The 19,752-nt window shown below is 47.0% G+C and overlaps 2 protein-coding genes across 11 annotated transcripts in view; both read right to left on the reverse strand.

Annotated features, from left to right (window-relative positions):
• Window positions 1-98: 98 nt before the first annotated feature.
• Window positions 99-3,869, reverse strand: VAMP3 (vesicle associated membrane protein 3). Its single transcript, XM_033079392.2, has 5 exons — window positions 3,761-3,869; window positions 2,477-2,555; window positions 1,742-1,900; window positions 1,081-1,132; window positions 99-314 (listed from the first exon to the last, which is right to left on the reverse strand). Coding segments are annotated over exons 1-5 (312 nt in total). The 5' UTR covers window positions 3,763-3,869; the 3' UTR covers window positions 99-294.
• Window positions 3,870-6,784: 2,915 nt separating this feature from the next.
• The window catches only part of CAMTA1 (calmodulin binding transcription activator 1), a 235,568-nt gene continuing 222,600 nt past the window's right edge, over window positions 6,785-19,752 (reverse strand). For 6 of the 10 annotated variants that reach the window (XM_033079396.2, XM_042779950.1, XM_042779951.1 and 3 more), the window contains 3 exons: window positions 19,317-19,347; window positions 15,921-15,991; window positions 6,785-9,997 (listed from right to left, as the gene is read on the reverse strand). In XM_033079396.2, the coding sequence (XP_032935287.1) occupies window positions 9,934-9,997; window positions 15,921-15,991; window positions 19,317-19,347 (166 nt within the window). In that variant the 3' untranslated portion in view covers window positions 6,785-9,933. Of the gene's footprint in view, window positions 9,998-15,920; window positions 16,103-19,316; window positions 19,348-19,752 lie in introns of all 10 variants that reach the window. The other 4 variants (XM_033079399.2, XM_033079398.2, XM_033079393.2 and 1 more) reach the window with 3 other exon arrangements.

Genomic DNA, 19,752 nt, shown 5'->3' on the forward strand with positions numbered 1-19,752 from the left:
GCCACGTGCGGGGCCGGCCCCGCCCCTGGGCGTGGCCGGAGGAGGGGCGGGGCGCGGAGGGGCGGGGCCCGCCCCGGGTCATTGAGGCACTGTGCGAGTTGTGAGCTGCGCTGGTTAGTAATTAATGACAAAAGTGTCTTAAGGCGACCAGTAAAGTTAGTTAACATCTCGGTAATCAAAATAGTTTTGCTTTAAACAGCAGTAAATGGGCTGAGAAGACAGTAGGTTTGGAGTGCAGAGGCTGAAGAAGATTCTCAAAGGCACCTTCAGTTGAACTGAGTTTCTTCTTGTAACTCATGAAGACAGACTCCAGACTACAAAAAGAAGAAATAGGTTGGACGATGTCCTTCAGCCCCTCACCATGACAATCCTGCATTTTAAGAATTTAGAATAGATATAAATCCCTCTTAAATATCTTAAATCTAAGAATTTGCCCATGTAGGTTTTCTTAGTTGTATTTTTCCCTTGTGCTTGCACACCAGGACTGTGTCTCTGGTCTCAGGGGTTACTGCTGTGTTTGTTACTGTTACAGCACAAACTTAAAAACTCTGTCTTCCCTTTAAACACTTGGTGATTCCATGAGAACTCAAAGATTGAACCACACATTCCCTGGCTCTCTATCCTACCCCAACGTTAGTCTCTCATTTTCCCCAGCAGCCAAAACTCTACTCAAAGTCTCCCTGGTTTGGCAGTGCGCTCGTAACTGCCACAAAAAAGGAGGAAGCCAAGGCAGATAACGGCTCTCAGACAAGGACACTGAGTGGAATCTCATGTTACACTTCCGCAACAGGTAGCTGTAAAAAAAACCCCAAGTCTGTTCCTGCTTTCTAAGTCCTTGCTATTTTCACTTTCACCTTTGTCACCCTCACTCACGGTTGAGACTCCGGTGCTGGAGTTCCCACGTTATCACAGTTTGCCACTCACTGCATGCAATTGTTGTTAAATCCATCACTGCTATTTCTAATTCATGTTGGGTACACTTCCATCTGAGTATCCTGCCTTTGCTTACACTGTACCAGTCAGTAAATTAACACCATCCATTGCAAATTGAGGAGAAATCCCCATTTTGGTCCAACTTACCAATAATGATGATGACGATAATGACAACAACAGCTATCAATATTGCCCACATCTGTGAAAAAAAGCCATACAACACTTACTACACACCATGCAACAGCACTAAGTGCCCCTCAGGGTACAGGAAAACAGTCCCTGCAAGGGACTTTTAGCACTGTTTGTCAGATCTAACATGGCAAGCAAAGGCTTTTCAGTCAGCAAGCTCAATCCAGTACTAGCACTCAGAGATGGCAGGCCATGCACGAAGGCAAACACAGCAATATGGTTTTCTCCACATAAAGCCTGTCCCAAGTGAATGCACAAGCTGTTCTGTTACTCACCCAAGATGATTCCAACCTTTGGCAACAGCTGCAGTACAGGAGTCTGAGTGAGCTTCTTCTACTTTCTAATACTTCCTACACATTAATTCAAGCTATGCATTTTTAGCCTTTTCTTCTTGTTTCACAAAGCCTCAGAACACTGACATGCTTCCCCTCTGGCCATTATCTTATCTAGATCTCACATAGGGCAGCTTGACCAGTAATGCAGCCTCTTGTTACTTCACCCAGTCACTGTGCCATGCTTTAAAAACTAGATGCTGTGAGTTAAATAACATTGGCTAAACTTTTTTCTGCCTTCTGTAATAGTGTTACAGGCACAGTGCAAGCACACAAGCCGAGGTTACCTTGCAGTTCTTCCACCAATACTTCCTCTTCAGCTTGGCCGCGCTGGTCTCAAACTGGGAAGCCCCTGCTTGCAGGGCATCAGCGCGGTCATCCAGCTCTGACAGCTTCTGGTCTCGCTCCAATACCTTGTCCACATTCACTCTCATGATGTCAACAACCTGCAGCAGTGCAATGTTTACAGTGAGTGACCACACAGTGGAACATAATCACAGCCAACAGGCAGCACCACGAGGTACTCAATGTTTTCACACTGAGCTATTGTCTTTTAGTATATGCAGCCATAAGACTGAAGAAAACTATGAAATCCACCTGTGGCTAGAAGCCCTGAATGCTTTTTTAAAAAGTCACTAGTGCTGGCATTCCTTCAAACCTGGGAAATAATTATTGACTTGCTTCAGAGGGAGTTGAGGAATATAAACACTATAGTAAACCATGTTAAGAAATACTTGCCAGCCAGCCTGGCATTTGGACTCCACAAAAATCCCATTTAGTAGTCAGCTCTCATGGCTACTGATGAGAAAAAAGCTTGTTCTCTGTAAACAAAGGTTTTTGTCTTTACTTATGCCAAATCCTCAAGCACCGAGATTGCAGCTAATGTTTGGGCACTGGGAACCTTTTCTCTGCTTCCCCTTTCATATAATGAAGAAAAAACTGCTTTGGCAAAAAATATCCCTTCTAATTGCATGGATTTCCTGCAGGAAGAGGAGGACACTACTATCAGAGCAGACTTTTACCTCATCTACTTGGTGTTGAGTTTGCTGAAGCCGGCGATTGCCCGCAGCCATATTGGAGCTTCCAGAGACGTTGGCTGACCTGCAGTAAAGAAAGGCATCATTATACATCTGACTGTCCTGAAAACTGGGAACTTGTATCCTTGTAATAACTACAGGGCAGTTTCTTGCTGGTATTTTAGCAGCTGACAGCAGGCACAAGCCATGCAGCATCTCAAACATCTTGTCCACAAATTGCTTGCAGTGCTAAGAGCAGCAGTGGCTTGCTAACACCACATATTGCAATGAGGCAGGGGATAGCTCAACAATGGTCCACAGGGCTCAAAGAGGGAGAAGTTTGAGCTCAGGGGTGTCCTTGCTTTCCCGTATGAATACAAGTACTAAGTTTCAAGCAACAGTCGTTTACAAAAAAATTGAATTCATAAACTTAATACTTATTCTAACTATGATTTTCCAGCGATGTGTCTCTATTCTTTTGAAATGGTTGATATGGAGCAAGAGAGAGCACCAGAAGGAAAAAATATTTGGAAAACACAGGAATTTACCTTTGGTCAGCTTTGAATTTTTAAGAGAGTTCTTTTTACCAGCTACAGCACTCTGCAGCTTTATAATGGATTCAAGAGCTTCTGTAAATACTCCTCATTACCTTTTCACCACTTGGCCAGGTTTTTAATATCTCTAGAACTATCTGCACCCAATTTCCTTTTCCATGTTCTTACTTTCACATCAGATGCTTGTTTAGTGTATCCTGGCACTCCGAACAGCCAAGTCTCACTGTTTCCTGTATTTACACATTTGCACACTGGCTTCTAACTTGCGTGTAATGAGTACAGGCCCAAGGCGGGAGCCAGGGCAAGGCTCAGAGCCGGCCCTGTACAACACCTTATCACTGTTTTGGTGCTGCAGTCACCCTTTGGTGCTGCTTCAGTGCCAGTCCCAGGTGAACAGCCTCGGAAATGACACGGCTTCCTGCGAGGTTCCGAACAGAGCAACGCCCTGGTGCCCAGCAGGCGCTGTGCCGGCAGGGCGGGTCCCGCTCTGAGAGGCGCCCGGGGCTGGCGGGACAGCCAGGCCTGCGCAGCCCAGGCCAGCGCCCGGTCCCGGCCCAAGGCACAGCCGGCCCGGGCCTCGCCTCTGCCCCGGGCCTCGCCTCTGCCCCCGGCCGCGCCCGCCCCTCCGCGCGGCCCCTCCCGAGCCGCCGCCCGCGGGGCCGGCCCGGGCCCTGCTCCCGCCGCCGCCGCCGGGCCCGCCCCGCTGCCCAGCTCCCCCCGCTCGCCCCGCACTCACATCCTGGCGGCGGGACGAAAACGGAGCCGCGGCAGCGGCACCACCCGGGCAGGTCCAGCGGGAGCTGCGCGCGGCGCCCCGCGCTGACGATTCACGGGGCGGAGCGCGGGGCGGGCTCGGGGCGGGGGCTCGGAGCGGGGGCCGGGCCCGGGACGGGCTCGGGGCGGGGGCTCGGAGCGGGGGCCGGCCCTGGGGAGGGTTCGGGTCGAAGGCGAGGAGCGGGGGCCGGGCCCGGGGAGGGTTCGGGTCGAGGGCGAGGAGCGGGGGCCGGGCCCGGGGAGGGTTCGGGTCGAGGGCGAGGAGCGGGGGCCGGGCCCGGGGAGGGTTCGGGTCGAGGGCGAGGAGCGGGAGCCGGGCCCGGGACGGGCTCGGGGCGGGGACTCGGTGCGAAGGCCGGGCCCGGGGCTGGCTCGAGACGAGGGCTCAGAGCGGGGTCCGGGCCCGGGGCTGGCTCGGGACGAGGGCGATGAGCGGGGGCCGGGCCCGGAGCTGGCTCGGGGCTGGGGCGATGAGCGGGGGCCGGGCCCGGGGCAGGCTCGGGGCGGGGACTCGGTGCGAAGGCCGGGCCCGGGGCTGGCTCGAGACGAGGGCGATGAGCGGGGGCCGGGCCCGGAGCTGGCTCGGGGCAGGGGCTCGGAGCGGGGCCCGGGCCCGCGGCAGGCTCGGGGCAGGGGCTCGGAGCGAGGGCCGGGCTCGGGGCAGGTTCGGGGCGGGGGTTCAGAGCGGGGACCAGGCCCGGGGCAGGCTCGGGGCGGGGGTTCAGAGCAGGGGCCGGGCCCGGGGCAGGCTCGGGGAGGGGGCGATGAGCGGCGGCCGGGCCCGGGGCAGGCTCGGGGCGGGGGTTCAGAGCAGGGGCCGGGCCCAGGGCAGGCTCGGGGCGGGGGTTCAGAGCGAAGGCCGGGCCCGGGGCAGGCTCGGGGAGGGGGCTCGGAGCGGCGGCCGGGCGGGCTCAGGGCGGGGGCCGGGACGCGGCTCGGGGATGCGGCCGGGGCGGCCCCGGGGCGGGGCCTGGGGCGGGGTAAGGTCATGGCCGCGCCCCGATCATGGCCGGGCCCCCGCCGGCCGCTGTCGGGGGCCGCGGCCGCTGGGGGCGCTGTGGCGGCTCCGCCCGCCCCGGGCGGTGACGGGAACGGGAACGGGAACGGGATCAACGGAACGGCGCGAGCGGGCGAGCACGGACACTCGGACGGACAGACAGACAGACAGACAGACATGGACATAGACACGTGGGCACGGACAGACAGACAGACAGACATGGGCACAGACACGTGGGCACGGACAGACAGACACACGGACAGACAGACAGACAGACATGGGCACAGACACGCGGGCACGGACAGACAGACACACGGACAGACACACAGACACAGACACACAGACACAGACACGCGCATTTCGTGGTGTTGCCAGTCGTGTCCGCGCGCTCCGTGCAGCGCCCGAGCGGGGCCGGGAGTGTCCTTGTCCTTATCGTTCCTTGTCCCTGTCCCCCGCCCTTGTCCCTCGCCTTGGCTCCAGAGGCGCCCGGCGGGATCCCTGCGCTCGCTGCCCCGGGTTCCGCTGCTGCAGCCGATGCTCCCGGTACCGCTCGGGGCTGGAGCCGATGCTCCCGGTACCGCTCGGGGCTGCAGCCGATGCTCCCGGTACCGCTCGGGGCTGGAGCCGATGCTCCCGGTACCGCTCGGGGCTGGAGCCGATGCTCCCGGTACCGCTCGGGGCTGGAGCCGATGCTCCCGGTACCGCTCGGGGCTGCAGCCGGTTCGGTGCTGCTGGCCGTACTCCCGTGGGAGCTCCGGGGCTGCTCCGCCAAGGGAGCATCGACCTCCGCAGGCACTGCTGGGAGGGGGGCACCGGCTGCCTTTGACGTGTTCTGAGTTATCTTCTGTTTTTTTCCCCCTTATTAAACTTTATCTCACCCCAGGCATTTTTCCCCCTCATGTTTGGTCTTCCAGTTCTCTCCTGCCATGCCCCTGGGGAAAAGGGAGGAGGTGTTTTCTTTCAGGACTGGGTCAACCGGCAGGATGGCAAAGAACCCAGCAATTAACAGCCACGTAAAATGGAAAAATGGGAGAGCAATTTGGAGAGTTAAATGCTGATTTATTCTAAAAGAAAAACATAATTAAACTTTCTCTGCAGTCAAGAAGAAATGAATGAAATCTTCAGTTGTGGAGCTGGGTTTCGGAAGAGCTTACTCAGAATGGTACTAACACAGTCTCTGTGAGACCAGATGATTAATTTATTAAACTCTGTTTCAGGTTTTGCCTGCTGGGCTGGCCATGTAGTCTGGTACCAGTTTTGTTCTTAAAGACCAGTTCACGTAAGTCATGTATTTGATTAGTGCAATAGTGATTGTATCTCAGTTAATTGTATTATTAATTGAGACCTCTAAGGTTTCTGCCTCAGCAGCCCTCTGGAACTCTGCCATTTGACTCTGCTTTGTGTACACTGTAGGATTAAGCATTTTGCTACCACCTCTATCTATATGGTTTCCCACAAAAAACCCTAGAAATGACTGTCCACTGAAAAGGAACTGCAAACAAAGCCCTGGGGGCTGCACCTGCTCACGGGCAGACTGTGGACTATCACACCATAACCTGTAAGGAATCAGATGCAATATTCTTACAAGCAGGTTGTGTAGAGCAAAAACATTTTTTTTGGTGGTTCCTTGGAGTGATTAAAGAACTACTTTGCTCTCAAACTAGGATGGAAGGGATGTGTTCAGAAGAAGGCACACACTTTATATGGGGAAATTTTCTTTTTTAATTTACAGCAGAAAGAATATAAAGCATTCAGAAAACATTTTCCATATTTTAAGGGCAATTCAAAACATTTTGCATGGTTCCAGCAGCTGAGTTCTTCAACAGATCCATTGATTCAGTGATGCTTTACATGCACAGTTACAAAAATAAAACTTACAAAAGAGAAGACATCTATACTAGTTTTACATGCAAGTCTTGGGGACCCCCCATTGGGCACCAGCTATTGTGTGGAACTGCCATAAGCGTGCAACCAGAGAGGGGGTTCATGTTATATTCTGTATTTCTTTCACACAGTATTACTGCTGTCGAATGTGTTTCACAAAGGAGCAATTCTATTATCAGAAGACAGAAGATCTGGCTCCTGGCACTTGGGAATTTGAATTTTCCTAGAAAGCTGCACTTACTTATCTTAGGTGAAAATGTTAAGTTCCACAACCAAGAAGAGGGTTTGAAGAATCACTTCACTGGGGGGGAGTGCTCCTCCCTCCCCAGTGACACACTGAAGGGTTACTGCCCGACACAACAAAGCACTTGGGAGCTGAGCTGGCTTCAAGCGTGCCAGGAGTCCTGGAGCTGTGCTGCAGAACTGCCTGCATGGTTAACAGCCAGCACAGGCTTAAACGTTTGGCTGAAGCAGGATCTAGATTAGTAGATACACCACCAGGCCCATGGATCTGGAAGAGTAATTTGAAATAGCTCTGTATATTACTGAATCGTTTTCTGTATAGAACAAGGAGTTAAAACATTTCCACTGAGGTCACTACTCTTGTTAGGAACAGATCAATTCTATATTGTCACGTATTGGTTAATGGGTGCAATATTTCAGTTTCAAAATGTCAAGATTCTTCCAGTACTAATACAGAGCATTTCCAATTCATTCCAAAGGAGATTCTTCAGCGTCTCCTGTTCTGTTTTGGTGTGAGAGGAAAACTGAATGGTTAAGGTTCCAATTGCAGACAGTAAATCGAGGCTGTGAGGCTGCCCACAGGCACAGTGCGAGCGCCAGGCCATTTGTTTCACTTTTTTCCCTTTTTTTTTTTAAAATTGAATCAGGTCATAAAGCAGCAGTTCAGAAATGTACAAGAGAATTCTGATAATGAGCTATAGCACATCTACTGTAATTCAATGCTGGCAGTGAAAAGAAGTAATTAAAAACAGGTACAATTATAGAAAAGGCACCAAGAGCACTGACCCCAGTTTTTTTGCCACAATCTTTGTTTTTACTCTTCTTTTAAAGACACCAGTTTCAAAGCTTCCTATGTGTGAATATTTTTTGGCTTCACAACAAGCCTTGCGTTTAAACATTGCAGTTGGTGGCCGGGATCAAGCAAGAACAACTATTCCAAAACTAACAATCTCAAATTTACACAAGTTCATTCAGAAATTTTCAACTGCCACGAGTGAGACAAACAGACAGGAGCAGTTTCTGATCTCAGACACATGTACGTGACCCACAAGTAATGACACGGACTTCAGGAGTTTCTTCCCTTACATTCCTGTGTAATGAAGATCAGAACTGGTTCCCATTGTTGAGAATCTGTGACAGTTTTAAATTAGTAGTTCAATTTAAAAAAAATCTAATTTCTTTGGCTCCTCACTATGTGGAAATAGCAATATACCATGACACCCCTACAGGATCAGTTTGCATCTTTTTTTTAAGTTTTACTTAATTTTTTAAAATTTTTTGTGCAATTTTTATTACATTTTCTGACTTCCAGCAGGAGATATGAAAATGTGAAACGTATTTTCTACTTTCGTACTATTTATTTATTTTTTTTCATTTTATGTTCATTCTAAGTGTTCTTTATTGGAGTGAGTGTATGGTGTTAAGCTAGATACGGTTTTTGTACTCTTATGATTATCTGCTTTGCAAAAGTAACTTAATTTTCTTAAGCAATATTAGCATTCACATTACTTGGCACCATTGGCAAAAAAAAAAGGAAAAAAAAAGACGGGGGTAAAAAAAAAAGAAGGAAGGAATACATAAATTAAACCCAACTGAACCAAACTCCTGGTAGCCAAAATCAAATGTAAACATATCCTTTTTTTCTTTTTTTTTTTTTTTTTTAAAGTAATGTTGCTCTGCCTTTTTTTCCTAAGTCTAAATACAGTAGCTCTTTTTTGCCATTTAGTCATGCTTTAGCAAAAATGTTCTTCTAAAGAACATTTAAAATAAAGTTTCTTATAGTGAAATAAAGTTTTTGTTTCATTTTACAGACCATAGCCACTAATGCTTTGCTTTGTTCATTTCTTTTTCTTGAGTTCATGCACATATCTCTTTAATATATACAATATGTACAAACAATACATCCACACTCTCCTCGTTCATTCAGACAAAACTATACAAATAATAATTTTATCTTGCCAAGTTATTGACCCTTTGTGAATAAAATATTTAGTAATTAATCAATATATTCCCTTTCAAATATTTTTTCTCATTTTCCATTTCTACCTTCTATATATACAGAAACTGCCCAGATTTTGATGAAGTAGCCAAAATAAGAAATTTACTGGCCAGAATGCAGCACCACTGATCTTTAGGTGGCATAAAATGTCCAGGCAACATATGTACGTGACTCTGCAAAATGACAAGAGGTTTGACAAGTACATAAGAGAAAAAGCTACATGTTTTACAAATTATTTGAGAACTTAATTAAACAATAGTACATGAAGGTAAGGCTAGAAAATAAAGTGCTGAATATGAGAGAAAGTACATGACAGTTGATATGTTTGCAGGTTCTACTAAAAATACAAAAAAAAAAAAGTGTAAAACTTGCTTAAGCTGCTCTCTCCATTCCTCATGCAATACCCGTGTCTCTCATACACCAAACCCCTCCTGTAAGTTCCCACGGGATGTATTAAAAACCTGCAGATTTAAAAAGTTGCATTAAGTGTGCTGTAGAGGTTTAAATAAAACACAAAGGACAGGAGTGCGAAGGAAATGAGGATGCATGGACCCAATAAAGATGTACTGATCTAAGCCCCTCCACTGAGACTCTCAAAGCTTCAGTTTCTTGGAGATGACTGACAGGTGCAGGAACAGCATTCTTGTGTTGCTTGTGCATTCCCACCTTTTCTGAACAATATTTTTGGTATAATATTTGTACAGTTCCACATGTTGTTTAATACAGCCCTATATGAAAAGGATAATTAATCGCTTCTTCCTTCCTTCTCGGAGAATGAAGCAACTCACGATTTCCTCCCGGTGTCTTGTTTTCCCCACGATCCAACAGAAGATTGAGTTCCAAGATGTCTTGCTGAACAAATTAAAAGTTGTCCATGAAAGTGCAAATGCAATGACCAAAACATTACTGTTAAAATCCTGCAGCTGGTATTTCCAGAACTGCAGTGGGTATTTTTGTTGTTGTTGCATGTCTCTGCTAAAAACAGAAAATGAAAACAGTCTGAAAAGCAATGTCACATTGCTACGGGATGCTGCTGCGTATCTTCAAGTTCCTTGGCCTTTTTCAATTCTTTCACTCTGAAAAAACAAAGAGGAGCTTTGTAACACTTCTATTACAAATCTCTTGAAGACAGAACAATCAAAAGGATTCATCACTCCAACCTCCCGTGCAGAAGAGGCAGCTCCCAGAGACACGACAGGAGGGTAACACCTTCCCAACACCATAAACAGTTGGAAGTGCAAGAATGGGCCACTGGAGAGCCCAGACATAAGCATTTGGAGAGACACACGTGGTTCCAGCTACTGCTTCTCTCCAGAACTGCCAGCTACAAGCTGGGCTCTTTCTGTTGTTGGCCTGATTGCTTGGGGTTTCCTGCACTGCTGTTCCCTGCCTGACCCTGCAGCTGCTCCCCACTGTCAAGGCAAAGGGGCTGCTCAGTGCTGACCCCTTTTCTCTCACAGTGCTGAGGCAGTGACAGCACAGGGGGAAAACCCATCTGTCCAGCTTGGAAAGGAAGCCTGGTGTTGACAGAGAACCTCACATAAGTGTTTATGTACAAGCAGAAGAACGGGTATGGGTGTAAAGAAAGGCACTTTGTTGCACAGGGACTCCAGCTTCTGTGCCTGTGTGTTTTGTCGTGCCCTTGGCAGTATGTTCCTGTGTTTACCCAGCAGTGCAGGATGCTGGGTGCTGTGTGCCAAGGGAGATCAACCTACAGTGTGGAAGTCACTCTTCCTAGATGTGCCCCATTCTCACCTTTCTCAAATGCATACCATACACTACCTTCTCTAACTAATCAACACAAGAACTAAACCATCACTGAAAGCGGACAAAATTAAAAATTAAATTAAAGGATGAAGAGAAGGGAATATTTTCAATCCCATTAAGTGAAACAGAGCTGGGGCAGCAGGAAACCTTCTGCTCAGGCTGAGAATCTGGCTGTGTGTCAGTGCAGGCTCCCTGCAAAGGAGCCAGACCAAATCCAGAGGCATCCCTGTGCTGCCCCAAAGGTGCCCAGTTGTGCTTGGGGCTGGCCCTGCCTTCACTTGCAGGGAGTTCCTCTGCAGTGAGATCCCTTTGCCACCTGCCTCCACATCTTCCCTCTGCTCCTGCAAGGGGAAGGCCCCTGCAAAAGGAGCAGATTACAGCAAAAAACCAAAAAAAAGGTGATTTAGCTAAGCATGTATAGGCTCAAGTGCTCATGTGATGTTGCAAAAACTTGAAAGGACAAGCAACAAAGGTACAGTACAAAAAATAGTGTCAGAGAAGCAAGTTTGTGTAATGCAACCAGCTACAAGTGAAAGAATTTAACAAAACCCAAGTAAATAAAAGAAAGAAAACATGCCAGGAGAGCTGAGCAGCAGCAGCAGTGACAGTTTGTAACTACTGTGCATAGACTTACACCCACACATCTTTTGGCTCTTACAGCAGCCTGCTAATATAAGAGTACAATGAAGGCTATAAATTGATCTCTATAAATACACCTCCATTTCACAGTTTTATTTATTCCTTTTTCTGTATGTACTATGAGTCAGAACCACAGTGAAAAGGGAGCTAGCTGCTTTTACCCCTGTTTTAGCTGACTTAAAGGCTCTGGCATTCAAATGCATTCTCAGTGTTTGTGAAATGTGACCAACAGGGGTCAAAGCAGATTAACCTGTATGCATGTTAGACCTTTGTTAATTATCCTAATTCCACTGTTGGAGAATATCATGTACGGAAAGACAGAGGGCTCTGCCAGGCCAAATGCACACAGTGTGTTCAGAGTGTGAAGGGCTGGAGAGGCCCTGGCACTCCTGAAATCAGAGCCCAGCAGGCTCTCCCAGGTGCCAAGCAGTGCTCTGGTCCCCAGGCTGAGGAAGGGACAAGGTGGCCAACAGCACCAGGGGTTCTCAGTTCCTGCTTGGACAGTGCTATGCTCAGCCTGACTGCCTGCTACGACTTTACACAGAAATCTTCCACAGGAAGGTTCTGGCTCCACACAAGCTGTCTGTCTAAAAGAGCCTGTTGACATCAAGAGAGTGGAGGCTTCAGCACTGCACAGAAGGCAGCAACAGCCTGAGTTCTAAGTTCATTGGGGCTCTTTATGCTGAGTACAGCCAGATGCCCTTTTAATTGCAGGAAACATAGAAGGGCTGACACAGTAAGCCAAAACAGTCACAAATGACAAGTTGCTCATCTCCAGTATATCCAGTTTTATTTTCTTGGAGCAGAAAAGCAGCCTCCTCCTTGAATTTTAAATTAATATTTCTAGTAGTGCACCATTTAGAAGCAGGAGAGCCAGAATCCCTGGTGCTGTGCTAGAAAAGGTGTTGTGCCTCTGTGCAATACACAATTTTTAAGGCTTAGATTAGCTGTGTTTAATACAACATCAATCAATTGATGCATGATTTGCAGTGCAACTTCCAAGTGTTTTCTGTTGCACTTCAGTACTGTAATGTAAAATTAACCTGTTATAGATCTCTCACTGAGAACATGCACATTAAATAAGCTGGTGGCTCTTTCACTGAGACATGCTATTCCTCACTTTAGCACTCCACATGCAAGGGCTACACTAACAAAGCACTTTTACTGGAAGAATGCAAGACATGCTTTGCTGCAAACTTCAACCTACAGCATGCAGTATCTGTACTGGTGCAGAACTATTGCATCTGTTTGCCTGGAACACACATGCCAACAGAGGTTAATTACTGCAGCACTCAACATTTGCACTAAAACAGGTCCTGCTCAGAAACAGTATCACAGAATCATAAAATGTAAAGGGTTGGAAGGGACGTTAAAGATCATCTAGCCCCAACTCCCCTGCCATGAGCAGGGACACCTTCCACTCTCCCAGGTTGCTCAAGGCCATATCCAACCTGGCCTTGGACACTTTCAGGGATGAGGCAGCCACAGCTTCTCTGGGTAACTTGTTCCAGTATCTCCTAATGCTCACAGAAAAAAAAAAAAAAGTCTTCTTATATCCAACCTAAAGTTACCCTCTTTCAATTTGTATGAATTACTCCTCACCCTATCACTACAGCTCTGGATGAAGAGCCTCTTTTCAGCTTTGCTGTAGCACCCTCCACACACTGGAAGGGGCTGTGAGGTCTCCACACAACCTTTTCTTCTCCAGGCTGAGCAGCCCCAACTTTCTAAGCCTGTCGTTGTAGGGGAGGTGTTCTAGTCCTCTTATTAACTTCATGGCATCCTTTGGACTTGCTCCAACAGTTCCATGTCCTTCTTATGCTCGGGACACCAGAACTGTGTGCAGGGCTCTGACAAAAGCAGAGTAGAGGGTAAGAATCCCCTCCTCCCCTGCTGCCCACATTCCTTTGGATGCAGCCCAGGACACAATTGGTTTCTGGGCTGGGAGCTCTCAGTGCCAGCTCATGGGGTTTTTCATCAACCATGACCCAAGTCTTTTTCTCCTCAAAGCTGTTTTCAGTCACTTCACCACCCAACCTGTCTGTGTGTGTGCGAGTGCCCCAGCCCAGGTGTAGGACACTGTAGTGTAGACTTGTACTTCACTTTGTTGAACTTCCTGAAGTTCACACAGTCCCACCTCTCCACCCTGCCCAGGCCTCTCTGGATCCACCCCTTCCCTCCCATGTGGGACTGCACCACACAGCTCAGTGGTGTCAGCAAAGGTGCTGAGGGTGCCCTGGATCCCACTGCCCATGCCACTGACAAAGATGTTGAACACTACCAGCCTCACCCCTGACCCCAGTCAGCACTGGCCTCCATGTGGCCCACGAGCCACTCTCTGCATGTGGCCAGCCAGCCAGCTCTTCATCCACCCAGTGGTCCATCCTCAAAATCACATCCCTCCAATTTAGAGACAGAGATGCAATATGGGACAGTGTCAAACACTTTGCATTTGCAATGCTTTCATTAGTCAGGTGGGATTTACATTATTTACATGCAGGTGTAATAATTACTGCCAAAAACAGAGACACAAAATAGTACAGAATTTCCCTAAAAGTATAAACTGACATCTGCCACAAGTACATTACTGAGAGATCCTATTTAGTATGCAATGGCTTAAAACAAACCCTGCATTCCACAGCATTTCCACACTTAGGCCTCAAGATGATAACCAACCAAATTCATTAAGCTACTGAATTTTTTTTACCTAATCTCTTTGTTCAATGTAATAGTGTGTGTGCCCACTGCAGCTGGGAGTGCAGGTAGCTGCTGTGAGTCCTTTATTCCATTAACACACTGCCTGGTAGAAATGGAAACTTGCAGTCTGCAGCTGTCAGCCTCTCCTCTCTCAAGAGCTGGCCCTGGGATGCCAGGGAAGTTCTTCCTCCTGGCACAGGGCAGCCCTGCTCACCACAGACTCTGCAGCAGGCACAGCCAAGTGCACTGAAATACCTCCAAATGTTACCAAAAATGGAACCAATCCATGGCCAGAGTCATTGGGGAAGCTCTGAGGTGTTATTGTGAACACCATGCTGCTTCTTCAAACCATGATAAACAGGAGGTGCCAGAACCAGTGCATGCACCAATGCAGTAAATGTATTACTTATCTGAAGTGCTTTGTCTAGAGAATCTAAAACTGTCTTCAACCAATTAATTCTTTCTCAGATAGTCTGCACTGCAGCCTTTCCTGTGTCTTCCTGTCCTTTCAGTCTTTCCCTAACTCTTCTTGAGTTTCTCACTCAGTGGCACTTGATTTGATTACAACAATATAAAGTCCAATAGCAGGGACTGGTATTTCCTCTTCATTAATACTTGATGTAATAAACCCTCACAATTTTCAACCACAGTTAAAAAGTACAGGTTGACCAGGGAAGAATTTTGGGCAAATTAGGACACTTGAGAATAGAAATCCTCTGACTAAGTGCTGCTAGGAGAGATTTTAAGTAAACAATATAGCACTGCCTTCATGCTGTAAGGCAGTCTTCTTTGGTTAACATTTTTCCAGTCTTAAACTGAGGCAGGGAAGAGAACCAAAGCAAAGCATTTGCAATTACAAGCATTAGTAAACTGCTGTAAGGAAAAGAACACTACTGGGATTTATAGAATTGAGCAGCAGAAAGATTGTTCTTAGAGAAGATGTTTCAACCCAGTTTGGTAAACAGACAGCAGTGAGACTGTTTTTAAACAACAGAGGAAATGAGGGCAATGGAAGTAACAGCAGCAGGCCAGGTGCTGCTGGATGGTGTAAAACCTCTCAGGAGTCTACAAGCACTGTCATGCTGGCTTGGATCACTTCTGGGAGTGCCTCTCTGAGCTGAAGGGGGGCTGCAGTGAGGACAGCTCAAGTGATGCTCAGCTGTCAGTGCAGCACCCCAGAATGGGAAACAGGCCCTGGCTTTTGCAGGTCCCTGAACAAAAAGCTCACCCTATGCCAGCAGCTCTGACACCATGCACAAAACTGCAAGGACTGTACATCTGATTTTGCACTGATGAAGCCTTGAACAAACACCTCCCCAAATAACATATTCTCCAGACACTAAGCACTTCTAAGGCACAAAGTTATTCCCTCTGCAAGTGCTGAAGAGCAGATGGAAGGAAAAAGCACGTGCAATAGAGATGACCACTGCTGAGGTGTCTGAAATCACAGCCGTGATGCTGACATACAGAAAGGAAAGAGAAGATGATTTCAAACATGAGCTTTCAACCCTGACTCTTGGGAGATACATCCTGCTTCCCAAACTGCTCCAGCCAGCCAAAGTTTCTGCCCCTCACACCATGTTGCTCACTTGGACAGTGTACAGGGGGTGCATCAGTGTGTGCTGAAGCAATGCAGAAAGCAACAGCCCCAGCGAGTGGCAGCTCCTCTCCCTGTGCCCTCCCCAGTCCTGTACAGGGTGTCAGCAATGAACCAGCCCTACTCAGGAAAAGTCACAGCAAACGATGGCTTCATGGGAAAAGCACAACACAAAGCTGCTGTATCAATCAGAGTGACTCTGTAATGTCCAGCCAGGGAAATGCTGAATGAGTCCCAATGCTGAAGATCAGTTTACAGGACAGGGTGCAAGAGCCAGAGAAGGCTGGCTGGCGAGTTACCTGTTGCTCTGAGAGCTGAAATGGCCTGTGGGATATTTAAGACAAGGGAGATCTTGTCTTTTTCCAGATACCTCATTTAGGCAGCAAAACAAAAAAGACAGAAAGGCCCAATAAGAATGACGCCCCAGAGCACATGGTCTGCAATTTAATACACACATCTGAGCTTCAAATACATTCAGCCCCTGCAAGAGGTAAATGAAAAAAAGAAATTACTTTGAAAACTTTTGTTGCAGGTACAGAGACGCATATCCCAATATGACATTTTCACACATTGTCCTGAACAAACAAGACTTTCCTACCCCTTGAAATTTTCCCCCATTCTCTATCTTACTAAGAGAAGCAAGAAACCAGGTACCTCAACGCAATGTCTGCTGCATGGCACAGATTAAAACCACATAAAAAATACAAGTCCTAGATGCACAGGAGTAGGAAAAGGTTTGTTGCTAAAATGCAGAAAGAGGGAAGAGTATGCAGAGAACAAAAAAACACAGTAGATGTTGTTTATTCAGGTATGAAATGCAGCTGTACTTACCAGAGAAATTACTTCAGATGCTACACACTTACTCCCCAAAACTGGAGAGCAGCATTTAATCAAACCATGAGATTGTGGTGGGGTAAGGGGGTCTGTCTGTACATGAAAGGTGAATGAAGACAGTTTTTATTGCTCATGATCAGAGTAACAAGCGCCCTTGTTCCACCCCAGGGAGGACAGAAGTTTTGCTGTAGGCAGAAGGTGCCTGACTGGTCATCCCCTGGAGATGGGAAAGATTCATTCCTTGTGATCTCCTCCAGATCATTTTCTGCCAAGGGTAGGGCAGAGAGGGAAACACTGCAGGCAGCTGTGCAATTTGTTCACCTCTGGACTGGGAGCAAAGCTCTCTTTTGCAGGAGGCTACAGAGGATGGTTTGACTGATAGGAAGGCAAACCCACGTGTAGGGGGACATGGTGAGTAGCTGAAATCCCTCAACTGAAGCAGATTTCTTTGAGATGAAAACTGTTACTTGAAGACAACAGCAACTGGATGGGGTTTTTTCCCCTAAAATGTATTTTAATTTCTACTGCAAAAGGACACCAAGTCTCATCTCACTCAAGAATCAGCCAGTAGAATCTCCTGCCTCTCCCTCTTTACTGATCCTGGTGTAATGTCACCCAAATAAATCCAGAAAAAAAAAAAATCACTCAGTTTGGACAGGTTTTAAAACTGAAACCCAGGAGCAGATGCTGCAATCATTTATCTGCACACTCCAGCAGCACTTGTACAGAAAACACGCAATCTGTGTATTACAGACAATAAATGCAGGATTCCCCCAGCACCAGGGGCTGTGTCAGCCTGGGCACACCAGCAGGCCTGGGAATACTCTTGCACTCCAGCAACAGACACACACAGGGTGTTACCAGAATGCAAAGCAGCAAAGAACACCTTGCCATTACAGACTTACTGTGCAGAACAGCAGCCAGTACATTTTGAGATAGCTTTTACACAGTTTAATTTTTCCAGACAGAGAGCCACCCCATTTCCCCATCAATCACACATCATTGGTCATCCCAGGCAAAACCACCAAATGCTACCAAACTTCCAGGATCTGCTTCCTGCTAATTTCTCATATGCTGTTACATACAAAAAGCCTTAGAAATGCAACACCTGTTTCTCCTCCAACACTGACAACTGGCCTCTGCAGAAGCAGCCCCTGTGAAGTCTGCCCTCAGGGCACATCTGCCCTTTGCCCTAATTTCAACCAATTCTTACTTCATCTGTTATTAGTAAAAACTCCCCATTTTAACTTCTAAAAACCCGAGGACACACAACAAAAATGGCAGCATAGAAGTCATCATTTGGAAACAAATGTCATCAGCTGCTACTCCTTTGTTAGCCTAAATAGTTAAACAAATATTAGTGTCTCCAGCAGGCTCAGGCCCTACTCATGCTTTCAATTCTTGAGTGTTGAAAATTATCTCTGCAATTCCAAGTCAATAAAACTCCATCATCAACAATGCAGTTTTCTTTTTACAATGTCACATGGAAGTGCAGGCCACCCCTCCCTTGCAGAAAACAGGAGCAATAAGCAAACAAACTGTGATATTTCTGGCAGCAGTCTTTTACAAATACCCTGCTGCACCAACAACCTCTCAGGTGTGAGATGGAACACAGCAGCCTGCTGGCAGCTGAAGCACATGCTTTGAGAAACCTGTCATGGCAATTCTCCCACTGGTAGCTAAAGATTTTTAGCTTTTCCATGTATTTTGTAGCTTTGTAGGTTTCTAATATATAGTTTTCTAGTTTCTAGCACTTTCTTACTCTTCTTCACACTTTAACACAAGAGCTAACCCTTTTTAATACATTATGTCACACTCTTGAAATTCTATTTGGTTTTATAGAACATATTTTCTAGTAAGGAAATCTTGTTTTGCACCAGCAAAAATCAACACAAGATATAGGGCAAAGAACCTCTTGGAGACACTCCAAGGGGCAGGCCCAAGTGGATTTACCTGCTAGATACACTAATTAATTAACCCTATAATATTGTAGAAATCCTACTCATACCTATGTTTTCTGCACCTGAATGCTTTCATTAAAGAACTGCTCTTTATACCAGCACTTTAATAACTTTCAGAAAGCTTTTCTTTTGATTCCAGGCAACATCACCTCTTGCCACTCTGCTGTCTGGCAGCCAACAGCCACTAATGTGACTGAGCACACAGGTGAGTGGGCTCTTCATGAGAATGAGACTCCTGACAGATGCTCCCTTGGCACTTACTATAACCCAGCTACAGCATCTTCACTTTTTTTTGTTCTCCTTCCCAATATGTGGATTAATAAATGAGAGAAAAAGCTGGCCCTAGAACATGTGATTTACCAAAGATCAACTTCATAGAAGATAAACACTGGTGCTTAACCACCTTTGGGAGTAAAAAGCACTGTGAGGAGCTCTTCTGCTTCCATCTGGCTCAGGCAGAAATAAATGTCCATTTAGAGCAGGCTGCACCTGCAGTGCAGCTTCCTATGATCTACCCTGAATGCTGCTGCAGTCCATGACAACAGAACTCATTGAGTGTGTGTGAATGCAGATCCTGTCAAATTCCAACATCTACTCACAGCCACTTTGGATACTGAAAAAATACCCCACCAACAACGCCATCTAAGCATGCCCATGATGAATATACATGTCCTTTTTCACACATTCATGCACTGGTAACATCTACTGCAGAGCTCTGTCCTGTTACAAAAGCAGCAGTGTTAGTCATTGCAGTAGGGTTAGTTTATACAAGATTCTGTCATAGAATTAATGGAGGTGAAACTTACTGGCATATCTCGGCCGCAGCCCCATGCAAGCAAGCAGAAAGCAAATATATTTAAAATGGAAGAGAGGAACTGGCTAGCAGGCAGCTACACTCACCCTTTTGTACAGCCTATGGTCCACCAGAGGGCTTCAGAGTGCAAAACAATACCAAAGAGCCATTAGACACACATGGCAACAACTGTACCTTACCCAGAGCTTCACTTCAGGGAGGAGGAGACAGCACTTCTGCTTGCCTGGAGAGAAAGAACCCTTCCCACTCCTGCCTAGGGACTCCTCTTTACCAGGGAAGGGTAGTCCTGTGTTTAGGTGCTTTAGGGCAGAAAGTTATAAGCAAGTAGAAAAAACCCAACACTGTCATCCCCATGGCATTTCTAGCTGCATCCTGCCTTCCCTGGCAGCAGTCACCTCTTTTCTATCTCATTCCAAATACTACTCCATAGAATACACTGCAGATCATAATTCCATCTTAGCAACGGTCTAGATATCCCCCAGAAGAGTAAAAGTTTCCTACAAATCAGAGAAAGAATAGGAA

The sequence above is a fragment of the Catharus ustulatus genome, chromosome 24 (assembly GCF_009819885.2).
Source record: "Catharus ustulatus isolate bCatUst1 chromosome 24, bCatUst1.pri.v2, whole genome shotgun sequence".
In the NCBI taxonomy this organism is placed as follows: domain Eukaryota; kingdom Metazoa; phylum Chordata; class Aves; order Passeriformes; family Turdidae; genus Catharus; species Catharus ustulatus.